Raw genomic sequence first — 23,471 nt, forward strand, 5'->3', positions numbered from 1 at the left:
CTATCGTCGTAATGTCTTGGCAGCCGCATCCCTCGTGCAAATATTCCAGCAGTCCATCTGCCTACCTGTAAGCCATGTATAAGTACACGTGACGAAGCTTGGATGTAGGTACCTACTGTAGCAATCACTGACGTTGAATCAAGGTAAAATGCAACCGATAGTCATCAGTATGCACCGAGATGCAAGCCCTGCAGTGAAGCCTGCGAGGATCAAGTCCCGACGATCGGCGGATGCAAGGCGAAGGACCCTGCCGCTGCGGCTGCGGGCTTGAAAAAAAAAAAAAAAAAAATATAAGGTTGCCGGCCGCAAAAGCAGCCATTATACAGCATGCGCCATCACAATCGGTTGCGCATGGAGACGCATTGGAGCTGAGCAGGGATTGCGTTGACTCGGTGGTGTAACTGCGCTATACATGAAAAAGTACTCGGCATGATGACACGCTCCCCGGCAATGCTTGGGGTTGGCACATGATGTGGAATATAAAAAGCAAGCGCAACGTCCTGCTTTCAGCCTGAGGTTTGGTGTTCCACTTCAGAACGTTTACTGTCGCGACGAGATTCTAATTCACGAATTGAACGCGGACTGGTTCGAGATGAAGATAAAGTACAAGTATTCGGCGTGACTAGCCTGCTGCATCATCACCACACGCGCAAAGCCCAAGATGGACCACAATACCAGGAAGCGAAGAAGGATTCCGTGCGGACATCGCGGTTCAGGGCCGACTTAACTCCCATTCAAGGATCAACAAACAGATGGAGATGACGCTGTCTGTGACTGGGCGTTAGGGCGAAGATTGACTTCCACCGTGATTTGCCCGGTCTGGAATCGTACTTTCTGGACTTGCCATGAATTTACGAGTCAAGCTACCATCACGACAAATCGAGCAGGGACATTCGAGAGAGGTCAACAGTTGGAAATCAGTTTATTTCGAGGCTAGATTCAAGTATGCGTTGCGGGTTATGATACTATGCATCGATTGTCTGGCGGAATGGTTTTTCCCTGCGCGGAGTACACCTCTTGTGTCTCCGAATCATAGCCGAACTGAATTCAGCCACATGAGCCGAGCATTGACAGATGCGCACGGACAGCTGACTGGGAGTACCGAATGGTCGATAGCGGTATGGGTTTGACTTGGGGGGCTTCATGTGTAGGTGCGAGGCAAAGGTAGTGACCTCCTGCCGCCGGGGGCCTAAATGGACGGGACGAGGCGAAATCGGTCTAGATAGAAGGTTTAAGAGTGCATGTAGTCTATTGACGTGGCGCGTTGGAGCCACTTTCCCGCTCCTGTTCCTGTCACAGTCCGAACAGGGAGGTTTGCTGAATCTGAAATACCAGCGGCAGCGGACATTCTTGCCATTGAACAGAGCAAGCTGCTGGAGGAGATCGTTGGTGCCTTTTTTCTTCATGGCTTCCGAAAGCGGCCAGACTCGGCTTCGATCGAGCTCACGGAAATACTTGGAAAGGTGTGGGCTTTACACTTGTGGCCCTCGGAGCGGTTGAGCTCTGTGATATGGGCGAAAGTCCTTGGCCAATTATGTTTCTCAATCGTCCGCGTGCTGCGTTCAGCTGTTCTTCAAGTCAAATACGTAAGTCTCCGTCCGAGTATGGCCGGGGAGGATGAAGCTGACGAACGATCCTTCGAGGCAGGTGGAATCCCGTTTCCTCAATAGACGTAGGATTATGCTCCACGATATAATAATGACAGTTATACAGGAGTTCATGCGTACTCCACAGGAATCCATCCGCGTACTTGAATGAATAGCAAGGAAACATGGCCTCGCTATGGAATAGAAGCTTCTGTTCCTGCTTTTCTGCGTCGTACCTTTCTTTTTGTGCATCGTACCACTGAACGAACCATTCGTGGATGGGTCCGGACTTGGCGTCAATCTTGTATCGGAAGCAGGCATAGATCAGGTGCCAGACCTCTTTCACTCCAACCGAATTTATCGATGTTGGAGTCAATCGGGGAGAGACGTCCCCAGAATCATGGACGCCCTGCTCAAGAACGAGAATTGCGAGGGCATGGCCCACAAACTCAAGACCATGTGAGGGGCAGAGTTGAACGATTGGGCGGTCATGACGGTTCAAATAGACGCCCATGTGAGGGTCTGCCGTTTTGAGCGACAGGGTGAAACATTGGCCTCGTCGTGGTAAGAGCAAGAGCAGATGCCAGTAGCAGAAATTATGGCAGATAGACGATGATGTCGTCAGGTGGGAATCTGAAGGTGTAAATGATCGAATGTGCGGAGGGGAGACTATCTGATGGGAAGAGTGCAGGTGCTCATGCAAGGCTAACAAATCCGGCAGGCAGCACAAGGGGCTCCTTCAATTACCGCACCCTTGACCGGGCTCGACACCTTCGAAGACGAGGTTGGAACGGCAACCTTCCACCTACAACTTCTCCATCGTCATGCTCTATCCATCTTAGTTGCCTGTCCCGGACATATTGCCATCGCTCACTATCTTATACAATTCTACCTTTATCATCCTTATAATCGACGTCAGTCCCACTATGTGCGCCATGCCACTCTACAGCATTGTTGTTTACGTTAGCCCTGAGCCTGCAGTGCCCGCGGGGGTAGAATACTTCGTGCTGATCACGCCGGACCGGAAAACCGCAGACCTCTTCTATCGCTTCCTTCTGACGAACCCGCACTCTGAAGGCAAATACCGCTTTATCAGCCTCGAAGTATCGTCAACCCAGATGTGGCAATTCCAGGTTCATGATCCGACAGGTCTTCAAGTGGCACATCAACGCCCTTGAAGATGGCGATAGCAAGTCAATTTACCGCAGACGACCACCGGAGGGCCTGCTGTCTATGAAAGTAAAAGAGGAGGGTGACTCCAAAGTGTTCAAATTGCCTCACTTAGGTCGTTCTTTGGTATACCTCACAAAAGTCGGTTGGGCGAGTTATCTTGCATACGAGTAGCATATCTTGCAAGGAACCCGGGTAGACCGCCAGAGTGGGAATTGGTTTTTGTGAAGCGTATTTAGGTAGATGGCCGTGTCGCCCTCATGAGGATTCAACCTCATATTTAGATAGACACCGAGTATAGCTAGAATTATAAACATCAGCCAGCTCATGCTACAGCTATGACTAGCTTCTTAAACCCAGACCGAAAGCAAAACGCCAGATGACCTGAAGACCACTGACCAGATTTTACTTACAGAATGTGAAACCGCTACAATGACAGCGGCAAGATGGCGTATATACCGGCGGCGCATCTCCCACCAGGCCGGAAACCTCAGCAGCCACACCTCTCTTCTCCATCTTTTCCACGTTCGCAACAACCTCAAACGGTAGATCTGCGGCCTTGAACTCGTTCGTCTTCCCGGCACATTCGAGCACAATCGAAGCGTACAGCCGATAAGTCCTGGCGATATTGAATGTGCGAAACGAGACGTCCGTATGCCTGAACGCCAGCGGACCGAATACCTGCCCCAAGTCCACTGTCCCAGATACAGGCAAGTGAAGAGATGTCTTGGAGAGAATCTCAATCTTGTCGTCGAGCTCGGCAAATATAGCGCCCATTATTGACGGCGCCGCCCGGGCAGCTGTCTGGCTTGTCGCTGTGATGGATATCGATCGCATTAGAATCTCTGGGACTGCTGAAATGGAGGCACTCTCCATATGCGGCGTAATCTCCCAAGAACACTCCAGAGGAGCAGACTGGACCACCCGCGTTGGGTACGAGAACGTCGTCGTGAAGCTGAAACGCGGTAACTGGCTAGGGAAAAGCCACCCCCGAATCTTCTCCGGCATCCTCAACCCCCTCCCTCGATTTTCCGGAAGAAGAAGGATACTCCGGATATCAAAGAGCTGCTCCTTCTGGTGCCGGTATACCTCCCGATTATCCTCCTGTCCATCCGCCACCGCAAACTCCGGCAAGAGATTGAGCCGAACCTCCTCGTGGAACAACGGCGTGCGACTCGGAAAGATCCCCCTCTGCGGCTTCAATACCTTCGCCTCAAGCCGATACTCGATCTTGCAATCAACCTTCCTCTCCACATCACCCGCCTCGATCGCGAACGTCGGCGGGAGCGGATGCTCCGCGTCGCTGCGAAAGGGCACCTTCTCCGCCCAATTTACTGAACTCTGCGCGGTGGTCGGGAAAATAAATTCAAACGGCCACTCGTACTTCCCTGGCCCGAGAACCTGCTCCCCACCTTGCCCGTTCGAATTCAGCGAAAGCAGGATCCTCTCTTTCTCGAAAAGGACACATTTACTCCTGTAATTTGCGGCGGGCGCCCCGGACCCTTTCACTTTTTGGACTTTGGCTTTGGATATCCCTGTGAATATTATCCGGATGTCTTGGAGCTCTGTTAGGCTTGATGACTCGAATACCACGTGTCCGCGGATCACCTCGTTGCCGTGGTAGTGATGTTGTGGGTTTCTGAGGTGGATTGTAAGTGGCATGGCTGGTGCGATTATGTTGGATGCAAGGTTGGGTATATTGAAGATGGGAACGAAGACGAAGGATGATCGCGGTTTTGGTGCTATATATGAAGAAATCTGCGACGAGCTACCGGTCGTGGGCAATCCGCACAATAATAGAACATCCCAACCCATGGATGATGAGCGATGTGGAGATTCGAGGAGCAAATGATGTTGTTCATGGAAACGAATACGCGGAAATTGCTATTCTCGGTATCCCCCACCGGTCTGCTCAGAATGCAGATCAGCAAGCCCTAGAGACTCAAGCCCAAAAAAACGTGCAAATTGAGATACTAATTGAAGCAAGCAGGGATATTCTCGGGCCCACTGAAGGTTGTTGAATGGGGTCCATCGTCCCCGCCCATTTCGAGTTCCTTATTTACCAGTCTGTCTGCTTAACATGAATAAGGTATGACACTTTTCGGCACGCTACCCTGCAGATCATCCGCCCTCTCAACCCAAGGCTAAAGCGCATTCACGGCACTGGATGGGTACCTAAGGCTGTGGAGTCCATTCAACTCATTTCTACATTTACAGGCCCCTCAAACAATGACCCTCCCAGCTCGCGAAAGTATCCGATGCGCAGACCCCTTTACAGCAGTATGCGCACCCCTCGGCCTTGCAGCAGTAGTCGTTGAGGCGAAGATGGCATTTCCCTAGGGTATCAGGAGTTTGTTAGCATGTAGATGGAGTGGGCATATGTATTTGGTACTGGTTGGATGTCCAAAATGGAAAGACAAGAAAGAAGAAAGAAAGAATGCGGGTGGAGTTCGGGGTTTCGGCTTCCATTACATACTCTGATCATCGACATCACCATCCCCATACCCGTCGCGATCCAAATCGAGACCTGCGAGTGAGACCTCCTGCGAGTGACGTTTGTCCATGCGCAGACAGCAAGTCCAGCAGGTGCCGTGCTTATAGTAAAACGGTACACCATCAGCGACACGAATTCCTACCCTCTAAGGGAGCAGGGTATGAAAAAGCGACATACGATTCTTTGGGCGTCCTAGGCGGAAGATTGTAGTTAGCGCTTGGGTATCTGCGTGGAGGGACGAGGCCGATCCTGCTTACCATGTTCTCCGGACAGGCCGGCTCCTCGCGGAAGCATGACCGAAGGCACGCGGAGGTATCGAACTGGTCTGGTTCGAGGAGGAGGTAAAAATTGTCCTTGGGCATGCCCAATGTAGTTGGGAAGAGGGAAGCTGCAGTTAAGAGGATGGGGAGGCGCATTTTGTGTACTCTTGACAATCTGTAGTGCTATCCGGATGTAGGAAGTTAAGTACTTATTGCATGTTGGAAACGGTTGAACGAAGCGAGGATTATGGCTCTTCATATACGTGAGGTGAAGATGAGCTGTTCCAGTGGTAGACGAGTGGCATGAGTGATCCAGAGCCGTTGATGGAGGCTCGGCGGGTTAGCGTTGAGAGGGTCTCGCAGGCTGAACTCTTCTGGTGACATCCTCCATCTAGACTGCTGACCTAGAAATAAAGTCAAGCTTTAGAAACATCTTTCTGGCTCTCGGCAAGTGACTGTTGAGTCATACAAAACGTCATCCGGGCTGCGGAAAAGATAGGGTTTGATCCGAGGTCGATGCTCGTCTCTGCTACCTAGTCCATCTTGAGAAGATGAACTACGCTGGATCCGAAGCTTTATAGGCCGCATCTGTTGGACGCAATATGTGTCTAGTCGACCGCTTATTGGACCTGGCACTGTTCGAGGCCCAGGAGCGATCTATAGCTCTGGCCCACAGACGGGCCGGGCCCCGGGGCGGCTGTCATGTCCTTGTCGCTGCACGTGATGAAGCATAGTTCCCTCGACGGTTGCTCAAACTACCGTGACTGTGATCCTCAATTCTAGATTCAATAAACGCTCAGATGCGTTTCCAATCATCCGGGTAGTGCCTACCTAGCTTCCAGAGCTAAATGGCCATCGAAGGCCAAGATAAACAAGACATAGGCAGAGTCGGGTGTGGCCACTGTCTCCAATACACTCAACCAACCAGCAGCTTCCAAGAGACAGGTAAGCAGAAGCGAAGCAGTACCCCTGACATACTAGGGGCATATTTCCCAAATAAGTCGTGCTTGTGGGCAGTGCCGAGAAACAAGCACGTAATCCATCTCAGCTCCGCGAGACGTCTTCATACTCTTGGAAGATCTAGTCGCAAGGTACATTAGAGTCAGAATAGTTACTATGTACTTAATTTGAGGGACCGGAACCATCAGGGGCAAAAAAGAAAGGTCTCGGGAACTGCAATTCTTGCTGCGAGGCAGCCGATGGGCTGCTATAAAAAGGGTCCATTCTCACCGTCATCTAAACTTCCAGGAGACCCCAATGTACTAAGTAGATTTTAGGCAGTAGCAGCTTTCGTCGCTCGGCGCGGATGTGGATCGTACTTGGCAGGTTTCGGCCTTTTGCGATCGCTCGGGGACTAGATTTCTAAGTGGCAGTACTTGATATGATTGAATTTTGCTATGGAATACCGACTTGGGTGCCTGCTTCTACGTCACCAAATTTACTAAACGTGCCCTGTGCCGACTGGAGAACAGGGGCGGGAGATAGGGCATCATCGCCGCGCCCTCGAAGTTTGCCACCCGCCGGAAAAGCAACAGCGACCGGATAAGCCAGCCTTGAGCTTTGATTGATGCGAGAAAAGCCCGGAATGAATGCATCCCGGAGATTTCCGATTCCTATAGCATCTAGTGGTCGGTTGCGGCGTCATTATATTATTTGAGCTTGGTAATACAAGAATCGATGTTGCCTGCTCCCTACGCAAGAACTCGAAATCAGGATACGGAACAGACGCCGACCGCGCACGTCATTGGGATTATCATACGACGCCAGTCCGCTGCCAAGGAGCATGTCAGGAGGTATCTACTAGTCTCACGCGATGAAGCATGTATCTAGCGGTCTCGTCGAATGTTCTTGCAACGGATGCAAGACGTTACAGATACTCCATGCTCGCAGAACAAGGAGGACCTGACAGAACAGATCAGAAGCTGGAATATTCCTGTCTAACTCCAGGGGTTGCCCAGCACTCGCGACACTTAGTACTTGGCAAGGCCTGGCAGGGGCAACGCCAATATGCAACGCAGCGAGAACAGGCCGCGGCTTGGCGAGACCCGCCAAGGGGGCCAAGAGATTCCGCCGGTCTCCTTATAGGGCGTGAGCGAAGCACCTGTTTGACCGCGCCCCCGAGAACTTGCTGATCTTGCTGCAGGGCTGTGTTGGGGCCCTGGAGCTGGGCCAGGTCATAAAAATGAACTGCTTTCTCCGTTTTCTCCCTCTGTTTCCTCTCTACTACGTTCAAATGGATATTATATTATTTCAGACCTTTTTGGACCGTTGATTGTCTCGACTCGAAGCCCAACGCCAGTTCACTATGCCGACATTGAATGTCAGTGAGTTGAATGTGGTGATTTCAGTCCTTGGTATTTTGCCCGACTCTGCGTCGTCTCCTCGGCGAACCAGCTAATATAACCAGGGGCATTTATTATACTATTCGCGTTGGCATCAGTCAATATCAAGAACAAGTGGTATCTCGGCGAAGCATGTAGGCTCCGACTCGTCCCGACCACACTTCCCCATCTCTCCCCATCGACCCTCGAGCTAACCTCGACCTCCTCTACAGTACCAGCCGTGCTAGTCGGCATCATTCTCGGGCCATACGCCGCACGATTCCTCGAAGCGACAGAATGGGGCTCCGCGATAGCAGGCCAGCAGGATGCAATTACCTTGGTATGCACGGCGCCAGCGGCGATACCTCTGCTGTTGTTAACATGAGCAGGGAATGTGCCGCATCGTGATCGGTGTGCAGCTGGTTATCGTCGGGTTCCAGCTCCCGGCTAAGTACCAGCGTCATCGGTGCAAGGAGATGTTTATTTGTCTCATTCCGAATATGACGCTCATGTGGCTGGCTACGTCCGGGTGTGTTCTTTTGTTGGTTCCGAGGTTGAACTTTGTGAGTTCCCCTCTGGTATTCAAATTAACATGTCGTGATGCGGTGATAATTGGATGATAAGCTAATTCGACATGCCGCAGCTGAGTGCTCTAGTAATCGGCTCCTGCGTAACCTCCACGGACCCGATTCTCTCCCAAGCCATCGCAAAAGGCCCCTTCGCAGACCGATACGTCGCCCGTGACCTGCGTGAAATCATCTCCTCGGAAGCCGGTATCAACGACGGGTTTGGCTTTCCCTTTCTCATGCTGGCGACGTACCTTATCCGATATACCCAGGGTGATCCAGACCAGAACACTGGGCATGCGCATCGCGATCTGATAGCTAGGGCTGGAGACGTGGGGCACCAGCACGGTGGCGCGGGGAAGGCGATGGAGATGTGGTTCGCGGAGACGATATGCTACTATATCGTCCTGGGGGCGCTGTATGGTGTTGCTTGCGGGGTTATCAGCATGTATGCGCTGCGTTATTCTTTACGGAAGTATGGCCACCCAAACCCACCAAATAGCGTCTCTAATGGCTAACATCTCATTGCCTTAGAAAATGGGTTGACACAGAGTGCTACCTCCTCTTCCCCGCCGCATTAGGAGTACGACAAACCCTAACCTCACCCCCCCCCCCCCCCCAACAACTTACCCACCCTTCCCTTTCAATTCCTAAACACTCACAACAACTCCAGCTATTCATCCTCGGAATCTGCGGCTGTCTCGGTATAAACGACCTCCTCGCCTGCTTCTGCGCCGGCAGCGCCCTAAACTGGGACGGCGGATACCTAGCTGAGACCGAAGCACGCCACGACGAAGTAAACTCCTGCATCGACGTGCTCCTCAACTTCGGCGGATTCATGTACATTGGCGCCGTTATACCCTGGAACGACTTCCACCAGCCTAACACGACGGGGATTACGTGGCCGCGGTTGTTTGCGCTGGGAGTTATGGTTCTGCTTTTTCGAAGAATTCCGAGTACGTTGTTGCTTTATAAGTGCATGCCTAAGGTCTGTAAGAATTGGAAGGAGGCGCTGTTTATGGGGTATTTTGGGCCGATTGGTATGTGTGCCTCATCTGTCGGATACAGAAAAGGAAAATGCAGGATGGTTGTGCTTGAGCTGGCCGATTTGACGATATCTATACAGGGATTGGGGGTGTGTTCTACGCTGAGCATGCAAGCCATTTATTCCCTGAAGTCGGGGATGGAAGCACGATAGAGACGAACCTGATGCGTGCTCTTAAACCAAGTACGTCCCTCCACCTCCCAGTCCACAGACCCAGCAAACCCCTAACATCATCAACAAAAGCAATCTACTTCCTCGTAATCTTCAGCATAACAATCCACGGCCTATCCATCCCAATCCTATCAATAATCTACAAACTCCTCAACGTCGAGCCCGAAATCGATCCGCTGGGCCCCGCCCTCGTACGCCCATTAAGTTTCAACGCACACCTCCCGCCAAATAGCACGGTGGACATGAAGCAGCGCTCGATACTCATGTTCAATCGGTTCTCGCGGACAAAGTTCCCGGCTAATATTGGCTGGCATTTGCCGCATTTTAGGAGTGTTCATGTTGATCACCATTTGAATCATGATGCGGGTGGGCATTCGGGTGGGAGTGCGGAGTGGGGAGACCAGGTGCGTCAAAATGGACAGACACATGGACATGGTCGTGGTTGGAGTCGGAATCAGGCGACGAGGCCGAGGGGCCAGAGTCTTCAGTTGGGGTCTGGGGGTGTTGGAGCTTCTGGGGGGGTTTCGATTGCGCCGGATGGGTTAGAGTGCCATGAGGGTGTTGGGGGGGAGAGGTTCGAGATGCATCCGATTCGGAGTATTGTTTGAGGCTCATGTTTTTCACGCTCTGCTTTTTTGAAATACCTGGGACTCAGTGGACTCTTCGACAATTGCTCGTTCTTTTCGTGTATAGACTGGGTTTTCTTTCGTGCGATAGCCTTGTTGCTCGTATATATATATTTTGCAGCGAGCAGGCGTTTGGAAGTCGTTTAGAGCACTTGCGTTTTAGATCAATCCCTTTCGTTTATACCACCGAAAACAGTGAGAATTTCAATGTACTATTTCCAGGTTGCCTTCCACTGCCGTCGTAACCTTTGGTCGGTTTTTGCTCGTGTAACAGATAATTCGTGCCTTAAAAGTTGTCGGATATACTCCGCAGAGAGCTGTTTATCAGCACGATGGTGATGCAAAACGGCGACTGTGCAGAGCTAGATAGGAGAGTGTATTGACCCGTCAATGCCCGTCTAGGGCTCTAGAGCGACCTGTCTTGCCATGTATGTCTACACCCCAAATTACATGATTGTATGGCCTTGACTCCGCCTTGTGATTTCAGCTGGTGTAAGATGCAGCAACAACATTCATCTTGTCTTGTCCAATCCGTTCTGTATAAGCCCTAGCTTGAAGTTGAAGTACAAGCTCCCTCAGCTGGCCCCTCTCAATCTTTATTTTCAGGACAACGCAAGTGCTACGGTTTAATGAGTTCCAAGGCAAAAGCCTGACCGGTTCTCTATACCTCGGCAATGGCTCGATCCAATGCAGCAACCGATGCACCTCAGTATGTCTGGTACGGCTGGCACTGGCGGGGAGGTTCTCTGGATGGTGGTCAGAGCCGGCGCCGGCCAAGTGTAATCAGGTGTGAGTATAGACGGGATAACTGAGGACCACATATTGAGCCGAACGCTCTGTATGTTTGGACGACGAAACAATGAGCCATGGACCTGTCCTTCTTGGATCGTTGGAGGAATTCTCGTCGGCATTTAACAATTGTTGAACAAGTCAACAACGCCACTGCACACAATCGATTATGCGGCTCCGCGGTTGGCTCTGATTGGCTTAGCATATACTTCCTCCTTGGTGATGCACAGGACTATGTAGAGAGATACTGCAGTTCCGGAGATGGATGGATAGACTGTGTCTCTCCAGCTTGGAGTCTGACTTGCTGGGGATTGTTGAGGATGTATCTCGAAAACGGCTTCTACTGACCTGCCAGGCATATTGGAACTGGCCAAATTTCCCTATACACAGTTACTCAAGGGCGAAAGGAGCATCGTTAACTCCACATTTGATAACGCTCGATGCACTCGATGCACTTCATGGCCATGCAAATTCTCCCAACCTATGTGACCCTGCTATATAACCCGTCGCGGCATTCATTGGACGCGTGGTATCCTATCTTGTTCTCATAGTATGCAAACCTTCACCACCGCGTATGCCCCCCATCAACCAACAAATCCCCACCCGTCATATAACTACTCGCATCCGAAAGCAGAAAGATAACCGGTCCCCGATACTCATCCGGAGTCGATACCCTCCCGAGCATACTACCCCCAACCATGAGACCCTTCTGCGTTGGGTCCGCAAGCAACGGCTCCGTCATGCGCGTCTTGATATAACCGGGGCTTATCGAGTTTACGCGAATTTGGGGACCTGTCCAACCTTGAGCATTGAAACCATCCGGGTTACCGCCGCCATATTCGGATGCGAGGTTCCGGGTTAGTTGGTGCACGCCTGCTTTGGAGGAGTTGTAGGCTGTTGAGTAGAGGCCCTAGTCGAGTTTCAGTGTTGTTGGACTCGATGGGGGATTGTTTGGAGGGATAATTGAAAATATTTACCCTGTTAACAACATAACCGCTCATACTAGCAATAAACACCATACTAGCAGGTCTGTCCGAGTGTTGCTTTGCTATAATCCTCGCCGCAGCCTGGGCGCAGACCATTGTACCGACAAGATTGACGTCAATAATGCGCTTCATTTCAGGGATTGAAAAGTCCACTGACGGGCCGAGCGTACATATCCCGGCGCAAGCGACGAGCCCCCGAAGCGGATACCGAGCTTGAGACGCGGCGCTCTGAAAGACGGCATTGGTGTGATCTGGGTCTGTGATGTCGCATTGGTAGTACCATAGCTTTGAGGAGCATGAGACGGCTAGTTTTTGGAGGTTTTCTGGCGCACTGAATTAGTATAGATTCCTCAGTCGGGTTGCGGTTGACCTACCCCACGGCGCCACAGGCGCGCTCTCAATGCAGTCAATGGCGATGACATCTCCGCCGCATTCCATGATAGCTCTTGCGGTCTCTAGGCCTAGGGCACCGACGCCACCGGTAACTGGACATGAGGGTTAGTCTCGTTGCCTTTGGATGGACAGGTGGGTTTCGCGTACCGATAATTGTTCGCTCCCGTAGGTTGAATAGATCGTGCGTATGCATCTTTGCGGGGGTGTCAACCTGCACTGAGCTGGGTACATCGGTTTCAGAAATTGAACCCATCTTGAAGCTAACTTTGTTCGTACTTGTGACAGTCTGGGGGAAACGAAGAGCCACAAAGACGGAGCGGGAGTCTAAGAGTAAAGTGAGGTGATTGTTGAGGTGGAAAGAAAAACAACAAGGCATTCAAGACGCCGGCCAGGAAGGCTTTATAAGTCACCAAAAGTGGAGAGATGGTATTCTGCAAAGTGGCATATGACCATGACTGCTCCATTCGCAACGATATGAGTCCCCTCGATCCAGTCGGCATGAGCGGCCCGCCAGGTGAAGATATGCATGCATTCCCTGTGGAACTGTTGATCTGTGCGTAGTTTGGAGCGTTAGCATGACTGGCTGGAAGTCGATGATATGCTGGACTCATGACTCCACCTGCATCTCCAACTCCACCTCACGATGGGCGGCGGGCCGAGCTGGCCGCTTTATACCCTGCATCTCGCTCGGCGTTGGCGACGACCGGTCTGGTTTGCTACGACCCTTCTGCTTTCTCTTTTTTGTGCTTCCTAAAACTGGCGGCAAGCCCCAGTGCCAATTGAATTCGCGACGGCTATTTTCGGTCACTCATGTAATATTGACGGACCTCTACATCCTTCGGAAATCGGATATAAATCCGGTTGATTCTGGAATATATATATAACTGCTCGCATTCTCTATACCAGAGTCAGTATCGCGAAGTTTTTGGTCCAGATGAATTTCTTCGACTCGTTGGGGACGTTCAGCGTTTGCTAGGTGGTCCCAATAATGGCTACCAGTTATCAAGCTACCCGCGAAGCCGCTGCTTTGTACGGATGGAAATTCCTATTTCGTGACCACACTCTAAGCTCGATCCGGGGATACTCCATGATTCTAGTGAGTCAATGGCAAGACTTTGAAGAACATCAATGTCCGAGACCAAATGCTGCAACGCGGGGCAGTTTGCCGATAACGTGAGAATCAATATTGACCCTAGACAACTGAATCGGACACAGAATTAGTGGCGCCACAACTAGGTATTTGCAGTTATCGGGAGGAGATCATTGACTTGGGATCATGACCTACCACTGGGCACCCATGTATGTATAGGCTGATGGCGACGCGGTTGACAGGAAATCAGCGCAGGTGTAAATGTAGGCTCGACAGGCAGAGACGCAAATGTGGCAGGCGTCAAGAACGTCTTCTGATAATGCCCTGTCACTAGGCGCTGACATGGCGTAGACCACATACGGGCGGTATATAAACTGCTTGGCCGACCAGTACCGCAGTTGCAGCAGACGCGCATGTATTCCGTCCGGCGCTCCAGGATCCAAGGCCGGTCGGATAGCCTCTGGCAGCATACCGTACCAGTTTTCCAATTGCAGGTCGAGCTCTGCGCATATTCTCGAAAGTGATTTGTTCGGCGGCTGCGGTGGCGATGGCGCGGCATTCCCACGGGGTGTGAGGGGTGACAAGCCGGACTGGGTGGGTATTTCGGTCGAGAAATAGAGGCAGTGATGGATGCGGTTCAAGAGGCATCGGATGGAAAGATTTGCTAAGTATCGTTGGAGGTCGAGATCAGGAGGGCTGCGTCTCGGAAATGGCAGTTGGTCTACCAGGGGTTCAATGCCGCTGCGGGGATGATCAAACTCCGCGAGGTTGTCGCTGCCAATCTGTTAATCTACTGCAAAATACAAAGGCTAAACTCAACGTGCCACTCAATGAGAAAGCATGACCAGCAAACGCGGTGAATACTCTCCTGCTCCGTTTCGCTCAGTTGCTGCGAGCTACATCAAATAGTTAGCGACAGCCCCGAGAAAACGGTTGAACAACGCATACCCAATTAATGTCTGCTGAATGCTGGTTGAAGCCATGTGGATGAGGCGCCAAGCCTGTAGGGGTCTCATTAAATAAAGAAGATAAAGAGCGCACAAAACAAGCCCCTGGGTCAGGACGATATTGCCGCCGAACGAATTCGTCCAAGATGTCACAAGGAGTTGGCAGGCAGTATTGAAGTAGAGAAATCCCGGCATTTCGTACTCAGACTTCCCGCCTTCGGGCCTCGCCTCCGAGGCAATCGCTCCCAGGGCCAGTACAACTAAAATCACCGCTGACCCTTCGTCCCGCCGAAGACCGCGGTCCAGCATAATGTGGTACTGCGCCATAAAATCTTCTCGCTCAAACAGCGGGTGGTACGGGTATACTAAGGCAAAGAACCGTTCCAAAAGCTCATGTGAGCTTGCGCGATGGATGAGAGGTAAGTCGTCGAATGAAATGTCGTTCAAGGAGGGCCGGCGGGCCTCAAGTCGGAAAAAGGTGTCCTGGGGGAACTCTCCTACCAGAGTACGCACCTGAGGAAGGACGAGCAGACTACTGGTGGTCGCACGGTGGCCGAATGGAATGTTGAACAATGGAATGGTGGAATTGTCTTTGGGGGTAGTCTCGGGCTGACTTTTATCTTGGATCAGACTCTCCACAGATAATGCATTAACTGGCGTAGTTGAGCTTTGTGGATTGTGGTTATATGATTGCGACCTCCGGTGCTCTCTGGGATGTTCTCTCGTCCAGGGTGACCTCGATGCATCCGGAGGTAAATATCTTGAGAGCTCCGCAATGGCATCGGAATGCGCTTTGAGCAACGCCTCGATGTTTTCGAGTCGCTTTGCGGGGTCAATCCTGACGCATGTTAGTCGACGAGTTTCACGGAATTATGCGGTAGTCACAGACTTGGGCTGCGTTACGTCCTCATATATGCACTCAGTTTCGTTGTTCTGGCAGCTGGTGCATCTCGGTAGCTTTCCGTCGCACTTTCGCTTCCTGCGGGTACATCAACATCCAAGGTACAGACATGGAGGAACAGTTGGTGCGTCGGGACATGGACCGTACCGACTGCGGCAAAACTTGCAAGCAATGGCCACGCGCTTAGGCGGCATGTCGATCACGCTTGGGGTCTCGACGCAAGGATATGGCGATATGCGTATTGCCGCAGGAATAGAGGTGTATCCATATCACGCTGGGACAACTCCATCACACAATGGCGGAGAGCGGGGGAGTTGCGATTTGGTGTCTGTCTCAGGCGACGAATATCTCGAACGGTCAAGGAGCAGCTCGGCTTATTCCATAATGTGAGAAGTGCATCGACCCATCTATTTCAATTCGTAAATCAAATGACTGCATTTGGTGTGCCTGTCAGGACTGAATGATGAATGGGTGCGACGTCAGTAGAAAAAGATCATGTGACTCGGCAAGATGGCAGCAATGTCTGGACACGTGATTAGACAGCTTGGTACGTCGAGGGCAATAGACCAGGCCACTCAATATACTAGGTACAATATCTCCAATCGTGGCTGGGAGACATAGTTAGGCCTCCTGCAGGGACTAGAGCGTACATTCCTGGTTTGTGCTCCAAGATCGTGCTAATCCACTCGGCCCCGTTACCACAATATATATACTCTCTCTTTGCCGAGCCGATTGAAACCCGAGGTAGAAACAAGGTATGACTATACCGTCCCGGACTACAGCTAGGCAGGCCCTCTCTCCGAGGCCATCTCAAAAAGCGCGATGCAGCTTAATTGGCTGATGAGCGCAAATTATTGGTATAGCATTTCACTAATGGCTGGTTGGTGTAGTTGGTTATCACGTATCGTTAACACCGATAAGGTCGCCGGATCGAGCCCGGCACTGGTCATTGTTCTGGATGTTTCCATTGCTTTTTTGTCAGTTTATTTTTGATAGCGAGAGGAAAAAAAAGAAAAAAAGAAAAAAAAGAATTTAGACTCGCCGGAGGCGTTGCTGCTTCCTAAGGTTGTCGCGGGGTTGAGAAGTATACCTATAGAACAAGTTTCGACTTTCACATCTACCACCCAGCAGGTATGCTAAACGGGAAGAAAACACTATGCGAACAAGGACACACTGCTTTTAGACATCAAATGTTGCCATGTAAGTAATCACTCCAATGCCGAGAGACCAGCCACGAAGATAATCCCTCCGCTTGATGCAGGAGCAATGACACTGCCATGATCCTCATCAAGATATCCCTTGATCTCTAAGACACTCAACCGTCCACTAGCCGAAAGCTGCGAGTACAGCTCCCTGCAATTATCAGTCATCCGACGGCGCTGCGCAGCGGCCTGCCTCTTCTCAAACCTCTCCATCGATTCACCGGGTTCGCGTATAGGATATTGCTCCCTCGAGCCAAACGACAGACGGAGAACAGGGCGGGATTCAGAAAACAGAGTTGAGTCTCCAGTAGACATAAACCGTTCTGCCTCACCAAGGATAAACCGATCATTCCACCAAATCGACGGACTCGCCGCAAGATACACATCGAAGTTGGCCGTCCTCGTAACTAAAGCATGAAGCACAAACAATCCACCATACGAATGCCCGAACAGGGCCCTCTTGCCAAAGGACACACCGGGGAAGACCCTCGTCTCTATAAACGGCCGAACAAGCTCCGTAATGAAGATCAGGAATGTATCCGCACCGCCATGTGCTTCAACCTTTGGGTTCCCGTCTGATCCATCAGGAGCTGTGTAATGTTCACACGGAGGTGTAAGGTCGTAGCTTCGTCGAGGACTGAAGACTGACTCTGTGAGGGGGTACCCAATGGCAACGACGACGGTTCCGATTTCATGAGGTCTATGTGATTCCCGTCTTCGGAGGGCTTCAGTTGCGGTGAGAAAGATAGCGTTTCCGTCGACGAGGTAGCTAGCGGGATATATATTAAGGTGGGTGTTGATGTGAATAGAGCGGCTGATAGTTCCACTTACATTGTGTTTGCGGTCGTATCGGAAACATATCCGGACCATGTCAGAGGCCATGAGACATCGATCTGATATGGTTCCTCACGTCCGTGTGTAATATGCCATGAGGCCATATTCCGGACTGCCCCAGGCTGCGTGTGTGTAAACGACCATTGAGTCGTAACGTGGCACACGCTTGGAAGCTCCAATGGCTGACTCTTTCAAACGCCGCGAGACGTACGAGACCCAAGAGGCAGCAACTGGGAAATCACCACCTTTAACCCGGGAAACCGCCGAAGTCCACGCGAAGGGCGTACAGTGGCGTAAAGCGGACGTCTTGGCTTCACTTGGCATTCGTTATCTGATCTTCTGATTTCTTGATTTCATTGCTTGTTGGCTGTGCCTCCATGCGCTTGATCCAGAAAAGCTCCATCTCCGCTCGGGTTTAGATAAGATCAAGTTCGCTTGTTTGGGGATGCCATTGGGTAAGACTCGTTGCTTGTGGGGGCTCGCGTGGCCTGATAATCTATCCATCTACGAGGCCCTTTCCAACCGAGGATATTTCGACGAGACGGGGGTGAGGAGCTTCCGATCGGATGGTACACGCTACTCATTGGGACCGGATATCCGAAGCCTTGGTCTTTATTAAGTTCTCTTGCAGCCATACAAATTTTTTTTTTTTTTTTTTTTAGCTAGCTCCAAGATGTTTTCTTTTTTTTTTTTTTTTTTTTTTTTTTTTTGACATCCCATATTCCATCGTCGTGGCTGTTGACGAGATTTCAGCTGTGCCAAAAGGCGCATCAAATAGCGAACCAAACGTCGAAAAGCGGAATCAGGATACCATTCCCAACCATGAGCTCTCCGACTCTGAAAGCCTCCAAGCCGGTGTCCGCAAGGCCGAAATGCTACGCAAGGGGTGGACAAGGCAGGGGTTGATTGTAGCCTACACATTCAAAACACGTACTCCTCTCTCTACTAACCAGAGAATCATAATGAATGAACAGCATCTTCCTCGCAACCGTCGCAATCAACTTTGGCGACTGTTCAACCCAGGTTTACGTGCCCTACGCAACCTCGTCCTTCAAGCAGCACTCTGCCATGTCTGCTGCGCGTGTCGTCGGGAATATAACGCGGATTGCGGCGTATCCTATTATTGCAAAATTGGGAGATGTATGTGGGCATATTAACTCAGAGTGGATTTGAGGCATATCTGATATTCATGTATGTCTCAGGTATTTGGAGGAGCTGAGATGTTCATCCTCTCGATTCTCTTCCAGGCTATAGGTTACGCTATCTACGCGGCGTGCAAGAATGTTTCGCAATATATTGTGGGTGAGTACCCACTCCCTTTATGTTTGATGGGGATGCTAATATGCCTGTAGGCTGGCGGTGTCTTCGAGGCCATCGGGTCCGTACCTTACCTCCACCACACAAATCTATCTATACCTATCCTGACATAAGCACACAGATCAACCGGCTTCAGCCTAACCCAACAAGCCTTCGTTGCCGACGTAACAAACCTCATAAACCGCGCCGTATGGTCCACCCTCCCGGACTCTCTAACCGTGATACTGGCCCTGTACCTGGGAACCGAAATCGCCGAGGCCGTCCTGAAGAACGAGTGGCGCTGGGGGTTTGGCATGTGGGCGATTATTCAGCCTGTTTGTTCGATCTTGCTAGTTGGCGCAATGCTGTACTATCAGCGGCGTGCACAGACTGCGAGGGCTACTTTGGCGGCGCTTGGGTGGAACCGAGAGGATGGCTTGTTCAAGCGACTATACAATCTTGTCTGGGTACAGCTCGATGCTTTCGGGGCGCTTCTCCTCCTCCTTGGTCTGTTTCTCGTTCCTTTGTCGTTAACTGGGTCTGGAAATAGCGATAACTGGCACAAGGGGTCGTTCATTGCCATGCTGGTACTCGGTGTTGTGATCTTCATTGCGTTCATTGCGTGGGATACATGGTTCGCGAAGAAGCCATTTATTCCGTATAAGATGATCAAGAACCGGACTGTCGCTGCTGCATGCCTCCTCGGTGCGCTCGATTTCTTCCATTATTCAGTTTTTTCGGTCTTCTTTACGAGCTACCTCCAGGTCGCGGCGCATTACGGGGCCGGAACGGCGACAAGGATTGAGTACGTATCCCTCCGCGTAGCCCTACTTGCTCTGCTCCGGACAGAACGAGGCGAAAATGCTAACTTGCATATCCAAATAGCAACTTACTCCGCGTCGCCTTCCAAGTCTCCGGAATATTCGCAGCATACTTCATGAAATTTACCAAGCGCTCGCAGATCTGGGTCTTCACCGGTGTCCCGCTCTGCGTGCTAGGTATGGGCGTCCTTCTCTACCTAGTCGACATGGGGGACGATCGAGTAGGAACCGAGGCTGCATTCGTCACCCGCAAAGCCCCTCATCGGTATCGGGCGCGGCTTCTACCAGACGGCGTGCAGGTGTCTGTCCAAGCGAAGGACTCACGCGGTGAAGTCTCGGTAGTCACGGCTGTTTTCTTTGCTGCTATGTCTGTTGGCGGGGCTATTGGAACAAGGTATGTCGCTCATTTGCCCTTCTACTACTGTAATGAGGTGAGGATGCTGATAATCTTTGACCCATCTAGCGTGGCCGGCGCTATTTGGCGTAGTACCCTCCCTAAAAAGCTAGCTGAGAACCTTCCCAGCGACTTGAAGGACCAAGCGCAGGCCATATTCGGAAGTATAGTCGTCGCGCAGAAATACGACGTTGCGACCCCCGCGCGAGACGCAATTGATATGTCCTACCGCCAGTCGCAGCGGTTATTCGCCATCGCTGCATTGGCGGCGTTGGCGCCTATGCTGATTATTTATGTTCTTCTTGGAGAATGTACCGCTGACAGAGGAGACAACATTAGTGAAAGTGGAGGGAACTGGTGAGGTCGTTAAAGTAGAACAAGTCTGTGAAGAGCGAGGCAAGGGGGACGAGCTAGACAACCTTTGAAGGGAGAGGGCCAGGAAGTACGGAATTCTTAGGGCTGGAAGGGGAGAGAACGACGCGCATCCCTGGACACCGATTCAATACATTCTTGAATATTCGCGAACGTCTTTATCGCTGGAAATGAGACCCAATTTCACTCTGTGATCTATATGCTAGCACTTTGATGAACATCGGGCCTCAACGTGCTCTTTCTCGTGTGATGTCGAGCCGACTACTCGGTGGCGCACAACTCTTCCGGAATGGACGACATGGCTCTGAATGTCGTAATGGACGAAGGCAAGCAATACTGAAAGGCAGACAGCCCACCTAAAACGTCAATCCTCACAAGCAGGTCTCCCCGAGCAGGGGCAGAATGTACTTGTATGACAGGTCCTAGTACTGACATCCTCGACAAAAGCCTTGAACAAGACTACCTATGAATATGACTAGGAATCTGGGCAGCCCTGCGTTCCTAACGCCAATATGCTAGCTATAACCCCAATAATATTCGATACGAGCCAACGCCAAACAAGCAAAGTGAAGCGATTCGCTACCACAGCTTGCCAAGCTGCGAAGTCCACACCCTATAAGCACTAATGCAGGCCGGACGAATGGAGATGCAGCCTGAACTGGTGCCAGATCGAGGCTCAACGCCCCGAGTCAGATAAAGCTTTGTGACCTAGTCGGCTTCTCCCCTTGATAACCTTGTCTATCAAGATTCTGCCGCCAAACTTGTCCCTCATCCAGCGATGGAGCTTCCGTATCATTCAAAGGGATATACACTTCGGGCGCCGCCGCGCATACCGCCTCGACCAGGCACCGTACCTGTTTCTGGGGTATGTAGTATGGGGACGATATTGCAGCAGCTCTAGTTACAGGAACACTGAATAACCTGATGGTAGAGCTATGACCGGGCACCACCCTTACCACCAAGGCCGTCATTCGTGAACGGAGATCGGCCGCCGGTGGCACAGGCTCAGAGCGAACCATCACCATACGATTATCAGTCGGCTAGCTACCAGGAGCAAGTTTCAGCCCTCTATCCACCTGTACCGCGACAGTCAGACTCTCATCATGGCAAATCTACCCAGCAGAATGGCCTAGCGTACATTCCCCAACCCCCGTCATGGAACACGGAACAGTATGACTCCCCTCCGCCTCCGCGTGCTGGGAACCAGGCCAGGCTGCCATCCTCTAGCGCAACGGCGATTCCAGGGCCTACAAAGTCGGCGGCACCTGAACGACCCTTGGATAACAGTCCACCACATGTAGAACCATGTGTCTATGCCTGCACATCTAGATATGAACCTCTCGACTCGCCGCGTGAGCTTCCCGAGATGATCTCGCGTCTATCCCTGCAATCTGATCACCAATTACCAAGTGGTGAACGCACTCCAGTCCCGGCACCTCTGTTTTCGACAAATGTATATGCCGCCAATAACCCCTCATCTCAGGCCCAAAACACCCACAAACGGCCTGATCTTCCGCAAGCTGCGCGTCCTGGACAAGCGCAGAATCAACGTCACTCAACTCAGGCCCGGGCTAAGATCCAATACGGCCCCCCGGCAAGGTACACCCTCAGGAAGTGTCCAGCAACAGAATATAACCTAACAGGCGCTGGGACATGGTACATCCACCCACAAGTCCCCGAGTTCTTCGTCTGGTCAAGGTCGTAGAATTCTTCTCCCAACGACTGAATCTCTCGGTGCGGACGTGCCCTGGAGAAGAGAAGGGCGTAGCGGCGTCCGAGGGGGTGAAGTGGTTCCAGCTTAACGTCAACAGCCACGGCAGGTTGTCTGAGCTTTTTGCTTGCGAGGCCTGTTATGAGGATGTCCTCCTGGCCAGTCCGATACGCGATGAATTCGTCCAATGCATGAAGCCGCAACCTAGTGATGCCCTATGGGCGTGTGATGTCGCTGTTCCGTTCATCAGAAAATTGGTCCTCAAGGCGGACCTAGGAACATTTATCGCAGAAGCAGCTCGGCATCTGGATCTACCACCGTGCGCAAAAGGAGGTGAAATGGTGGACCTTAGTTCTCGAAGGTGGTACCAACCTCGACCAGAATTCACTTCCTCTGGAGAGGAAGTCACCATCTGCGAGCGGTGCTACAACAACTTCATGTTCCACAATGACTTCAAAAACCATTTCCAGCTCGTGAGCCCACATCCTCATTCCTACCGTCAGCGCCGCTGTATCATGGGGCTATACCAGCCTCGCACTGTCTGGGAAGAAGCCCTAGCCTACCACGACCTGTCACTATGGCACCGAACGATGACAGCATTTGTCCAGCAGCCACCCTGCACGTTCCAAATTGCACCCGGTACGCAGATCTATCAGATCCCCGGGGTCGAGAACTTTGACGTCTGCCAGAGCTGCTACGTCGGACTGATCCAGCCACACGGACTAAACGCCTTCTTCCAACCATCGCGCATCCCCGCATCGGCAGTCAACCAGCATGCATGCGACCTTAACCCATCCCACCCGCTCTTCGCCAAATACGCACACAGGCTCGACGAGGCCCTGATAACGGGCACATTCAGCATATTCGCTGATTTCGTATCGAGAATAAGCAGGCTCCCTCCGTGTCCCAAACTCGACCTCGTCAAGGGTCGAAAGTGGTACGGTCTCCCCGGGTGCCGAATCTGTCTTGCTTGCTACGAGGAGGTTGTAAGAGATGCATACCTATCGCAATTCTTCCCCTCGACACCGGAGACCCTCCCACCAAATGCCGACGGCGAAGAAGGCATCCACTGCGACATGTATTCCCCGCGAATGCGCCACAAATGGACCGAATCCTGCGTGTCCCAGAACCCGTCAATATTCTTCAACTTCGCGCACCTCCGCAAGCAAATCTACGACCAGACCGTCCCCGAGATGCGTCGTCTCGTCATGCAAGCCAAGCTAGATCTAAATATGCAAAAGATGCACAATACGATGTCGACCTTCTATAACGCGATGAATGGGGCCAGCGCGTGGCAGTATAATCCGTATATCAGGTATGTGGGTGGTGGTGTGGGTGGGAGTTTTCGGACGCCGTGGGGGGTTACGGGAGCGCAGGAGGGGAATCAGGCTTGGGGGTATATGACTGGGGTCTCGGGGATGAACGCTAGGGTTACGCAGTTGCAGGGGATGTGGGATGCTGTTGAGTAGATCATCTGTAGAATGGGACTGGCTTGT

The 23,471-nt window shown here is 51.7% G+C and overlaps 8 protein-coding genes and 1 non-coding gene across 9 annotated transcripts; 4 read left to right on the forward strand and 5 right to left on the reverse strand.

The window, feature by feature from the left end:
- Positions 1-3,161: 3,161 nt before the first annotated feature.
- BDV17DRAFT_289945 (uncharacterized protein) lies at positions 3,162-4,418 on the reverse strand (the record flags this gene model as incomplete). Its single annotated transcript, XM_073761784.1, has 1 exon — positions 3,162-4,418. The coding sequence occupies one exon, from the start codon at positions 4,416-4,418 to the stop codon at positions 3,162-3,164; it is 1,257 nt and encodes a 418-aa protein (XP_073617171.1).
- Positions 4,419-4,535: 117 nt separating this feature from the next.
- Positions 4,536-6,005, reverse strand: BDV17DRAFT_259412 (uncharacterized protein). The gene is made up of 4 exons (XM_073757435.1): positions 5,508-6,005; positions 5,428-5,442; positions 5,233-5,350; positions 4,536-5,092 (listed from the first exon to the last, which is right to left on the reverse strand). Exons 1-4 carry the CDS (start codon positions 5,664-5,666, stop codon positions 4,968-4,970), a joined length of 417 nt encoding a protein of 138 aa, XP_073617172.1. The 5' UTR covers positions 5,667-6,005; the 3' UTR covers positions 4,536-4,967.
- Positions 6,006-7,815: 1,810 nt separating this feature from the next.
- Positions 7,816-10,221, forward strand: BDV17DRAFT_289947 (putative plasma membrane antiporter; the record flags this gene model as incomplete). The annotated part of the gene is made up of 8 exons (XM_073761785.1): positions 7,816-7,864; positions 7,918-7,986; positions 8,065-8,171; positions 8,221-8,394; positions 8,475-8,872; positions 8,932-8,980; positions 9,071-9,437; positions 9,524-10,221. The coding sequence occupies 8 exons, from the start codon at positions 7,816-7,818 to the stop codon at positions 10,219-10,221; spliced, it is 1,911 nt and encodes a 636-aa protein (XP_073617173.1).
- Positions 10,222-11,590: 1,369 nt separating this feature from the next.
- Positions 11,591-12,660, reverse strand: BDV17DRAFT_289948 (oxidoreductase; the record flags this gene model as incomplete). Its single annotated transcript, XM_073761786.1, has 4 exons — positions 11,591-11,938; positions 12,006-12,337; positions 12,389-12,499; positions 12,555-12,660. 4 exons carry the CDS (start codon positions 12,658-12,660, stop codon positions 11,591-11,593), a joined length of 897 nt encoding a protein of 298 aa, XP_073617174.1.
- A 580-nt stretch (positions 12,661-13,240) lies between these two features.
- BDV17DRAFT_259428 (uncharacterized protein) lies at positions 13,241-15,794 on the reverse strand. Its single transcript, XM_073757436.1, has 6 exons — positions 15,493-15,794; positions 15,334-15,423; positions 14,446-15,282; positions 14,322-14,393; positions 13,693-14,271; positions 13,241-13,607 (listed from the first exon to the last, which is right to left on the reverse strand). The coding sequence occupies exons 1-6, from the start codon at positions 15,537-15,539 to the stop codon at positions 13,415-13,417; spliced, it is 1,818 nt and encodes a 605-aa protein (XP_073617175.1). The 5' UTR covers positions 15,540-15,794; the 3' UTR covers positions 13,241-13,414.
- Positions 15,795-16,220: 426 nt separating this feature from the next.
- BDV17DRAFT_t61 lies at positions 16,221-16,294 on the forward strand. The gene has a single exon. It is a non-coding gene; the product is annotated as a tRNA-Val (tRNA).
- Positions 16,283-17,558, reverse strand: BDV17DRAFT_259429 (alpha/beta hydrolase). The gene is made up of 2 exons (XM_073757437.1): positions 17,379-17,558; positions 16,283-17,316 (listed from the first exon to the last, which is right to left on the reverse strand). The coding sequence occupies exons 1-2, from the start codon at positions 17,483-17,485 to the stop codon at positions 16,554-16,556; spliced, it is 870 nt and encodes a 289-aa protein (XP_073617176.1). The 5' UTR covers positions 17,486-17,558; the 3' UTR covers positions 16,283-16,553.
- Position 17,559: 1 nt separating this feature from the next.
- BDV17DRAFT_289951 (major facilitator superfamily domain-containing protein) lies at positions 17,560-20,253 on the forward strand (the record flags this gene model as incomplete). Its single annotated transcript, XM_073761787.1, has 8 exons — positions 17,560-17,674; positions 18,135-18,267; positions 18,356-18,521; positions 18,584-18,679; positions 18,734-18,759; positions 18,820-19,482; positions 19,563-19,892; positions 19,962-20,253. 8 exons carry the CDS (start codon positions 17,560-17,562, stop codon positions 20,251-20,253), a joined length of 1,821 nt encoding a protein of 606 aa, XP_073617177.1.
- A 789-nt stretch (positions 20,254-21,042) lies between these two features.
- BDV17DRAFT_289952 (uncharacterized protein) lies at positions 21,043-23,444 on the forward strand (the record flags this gene model as incomplete). The annotated part of the gene is made up of 3 exons (XM_073761788.1): positions 21,043-21,129; positions 21,196-21,863; positions 21,908-23,444. The coding sequence occupies 3 exons, from the start codon at positions 21,043-21,045 to the stop codon at positions 23,442-23,444; spliced, it is 2,292 nt and encodes a 763-aa protein (XP_073617178.1).
- Between the last annotated feature and the right edge of the window lie 27 nt (positions 23,445-23,471).

This window comes from Aspergillus undulatus (assembly GCF_047715775.1).
Source record: "Aspergillus undulatus strain CBS 261.88 unplaced genomic scaffold BDV17scaffold_15, whole genome shotgun sequence".
In the NCBI taxonomy this organism is placed as follows: domain Eukaryota; kingdom Fungi; phylum Ascomycota; class Eurotiomycetes; order Eurotiales; family Aspergillaceae; genus Aspergillus; species Aspergillus undulatus.

Bases quoted from the DNA above. Each gene is read 5' to 3' on its own strand.
- BDV17DRAFT_259412 (XM_073757435.1), bottom strand. From the start codon at position 5,666: ATGCGCCTCCCCATCCTCTTAACTGCAGCTTCCCTCTTCCCAACTACA. The intron at 5,093-5,232 runs GTATGTAATGGA...CTGATACCCTAG, and splicing joins TGGTGATGTCGATGATCAGA to GGAAATGCCATCTTCGCCTC.
- BDV17DRAFT_259429 (XM_073757437.1), bottom strand. From the start codon at position 17,485: ATGGCCTCATGGCATATTACACACGGACGTGAGGAACCATATCAGATC. The intron at 17,317-17,378 runs GTAAGTGGAACT...ATATCCCGCTAG, and splicing joins GATACGACCGCAAACACAAT to CTACCTCGTCGACGGAAACG.
- BDV17DRAFT_259428 (XM_073757436.1), bottom strand. From the start codon at position 15,539: ATGCCGCCTAAGCGCGTGGCCATTGCTTGCAAGTTTTGCCGCAGTCG. The intron at 15,283-15,333 runs GTCTGTGACTAC...AACATGCGTCAG, and splicing joins GAGGACGTAACGCAGCCCAA to GATTGACCCCGCAAAGCGAC. The intron at 14,272-14,321 runs GCACGTTGAGTT...ACAGATTGGCAG, and splicing joins TCATGCTTTCTCATTGAGTG to CGACAACCTCGCGGAGTTTG.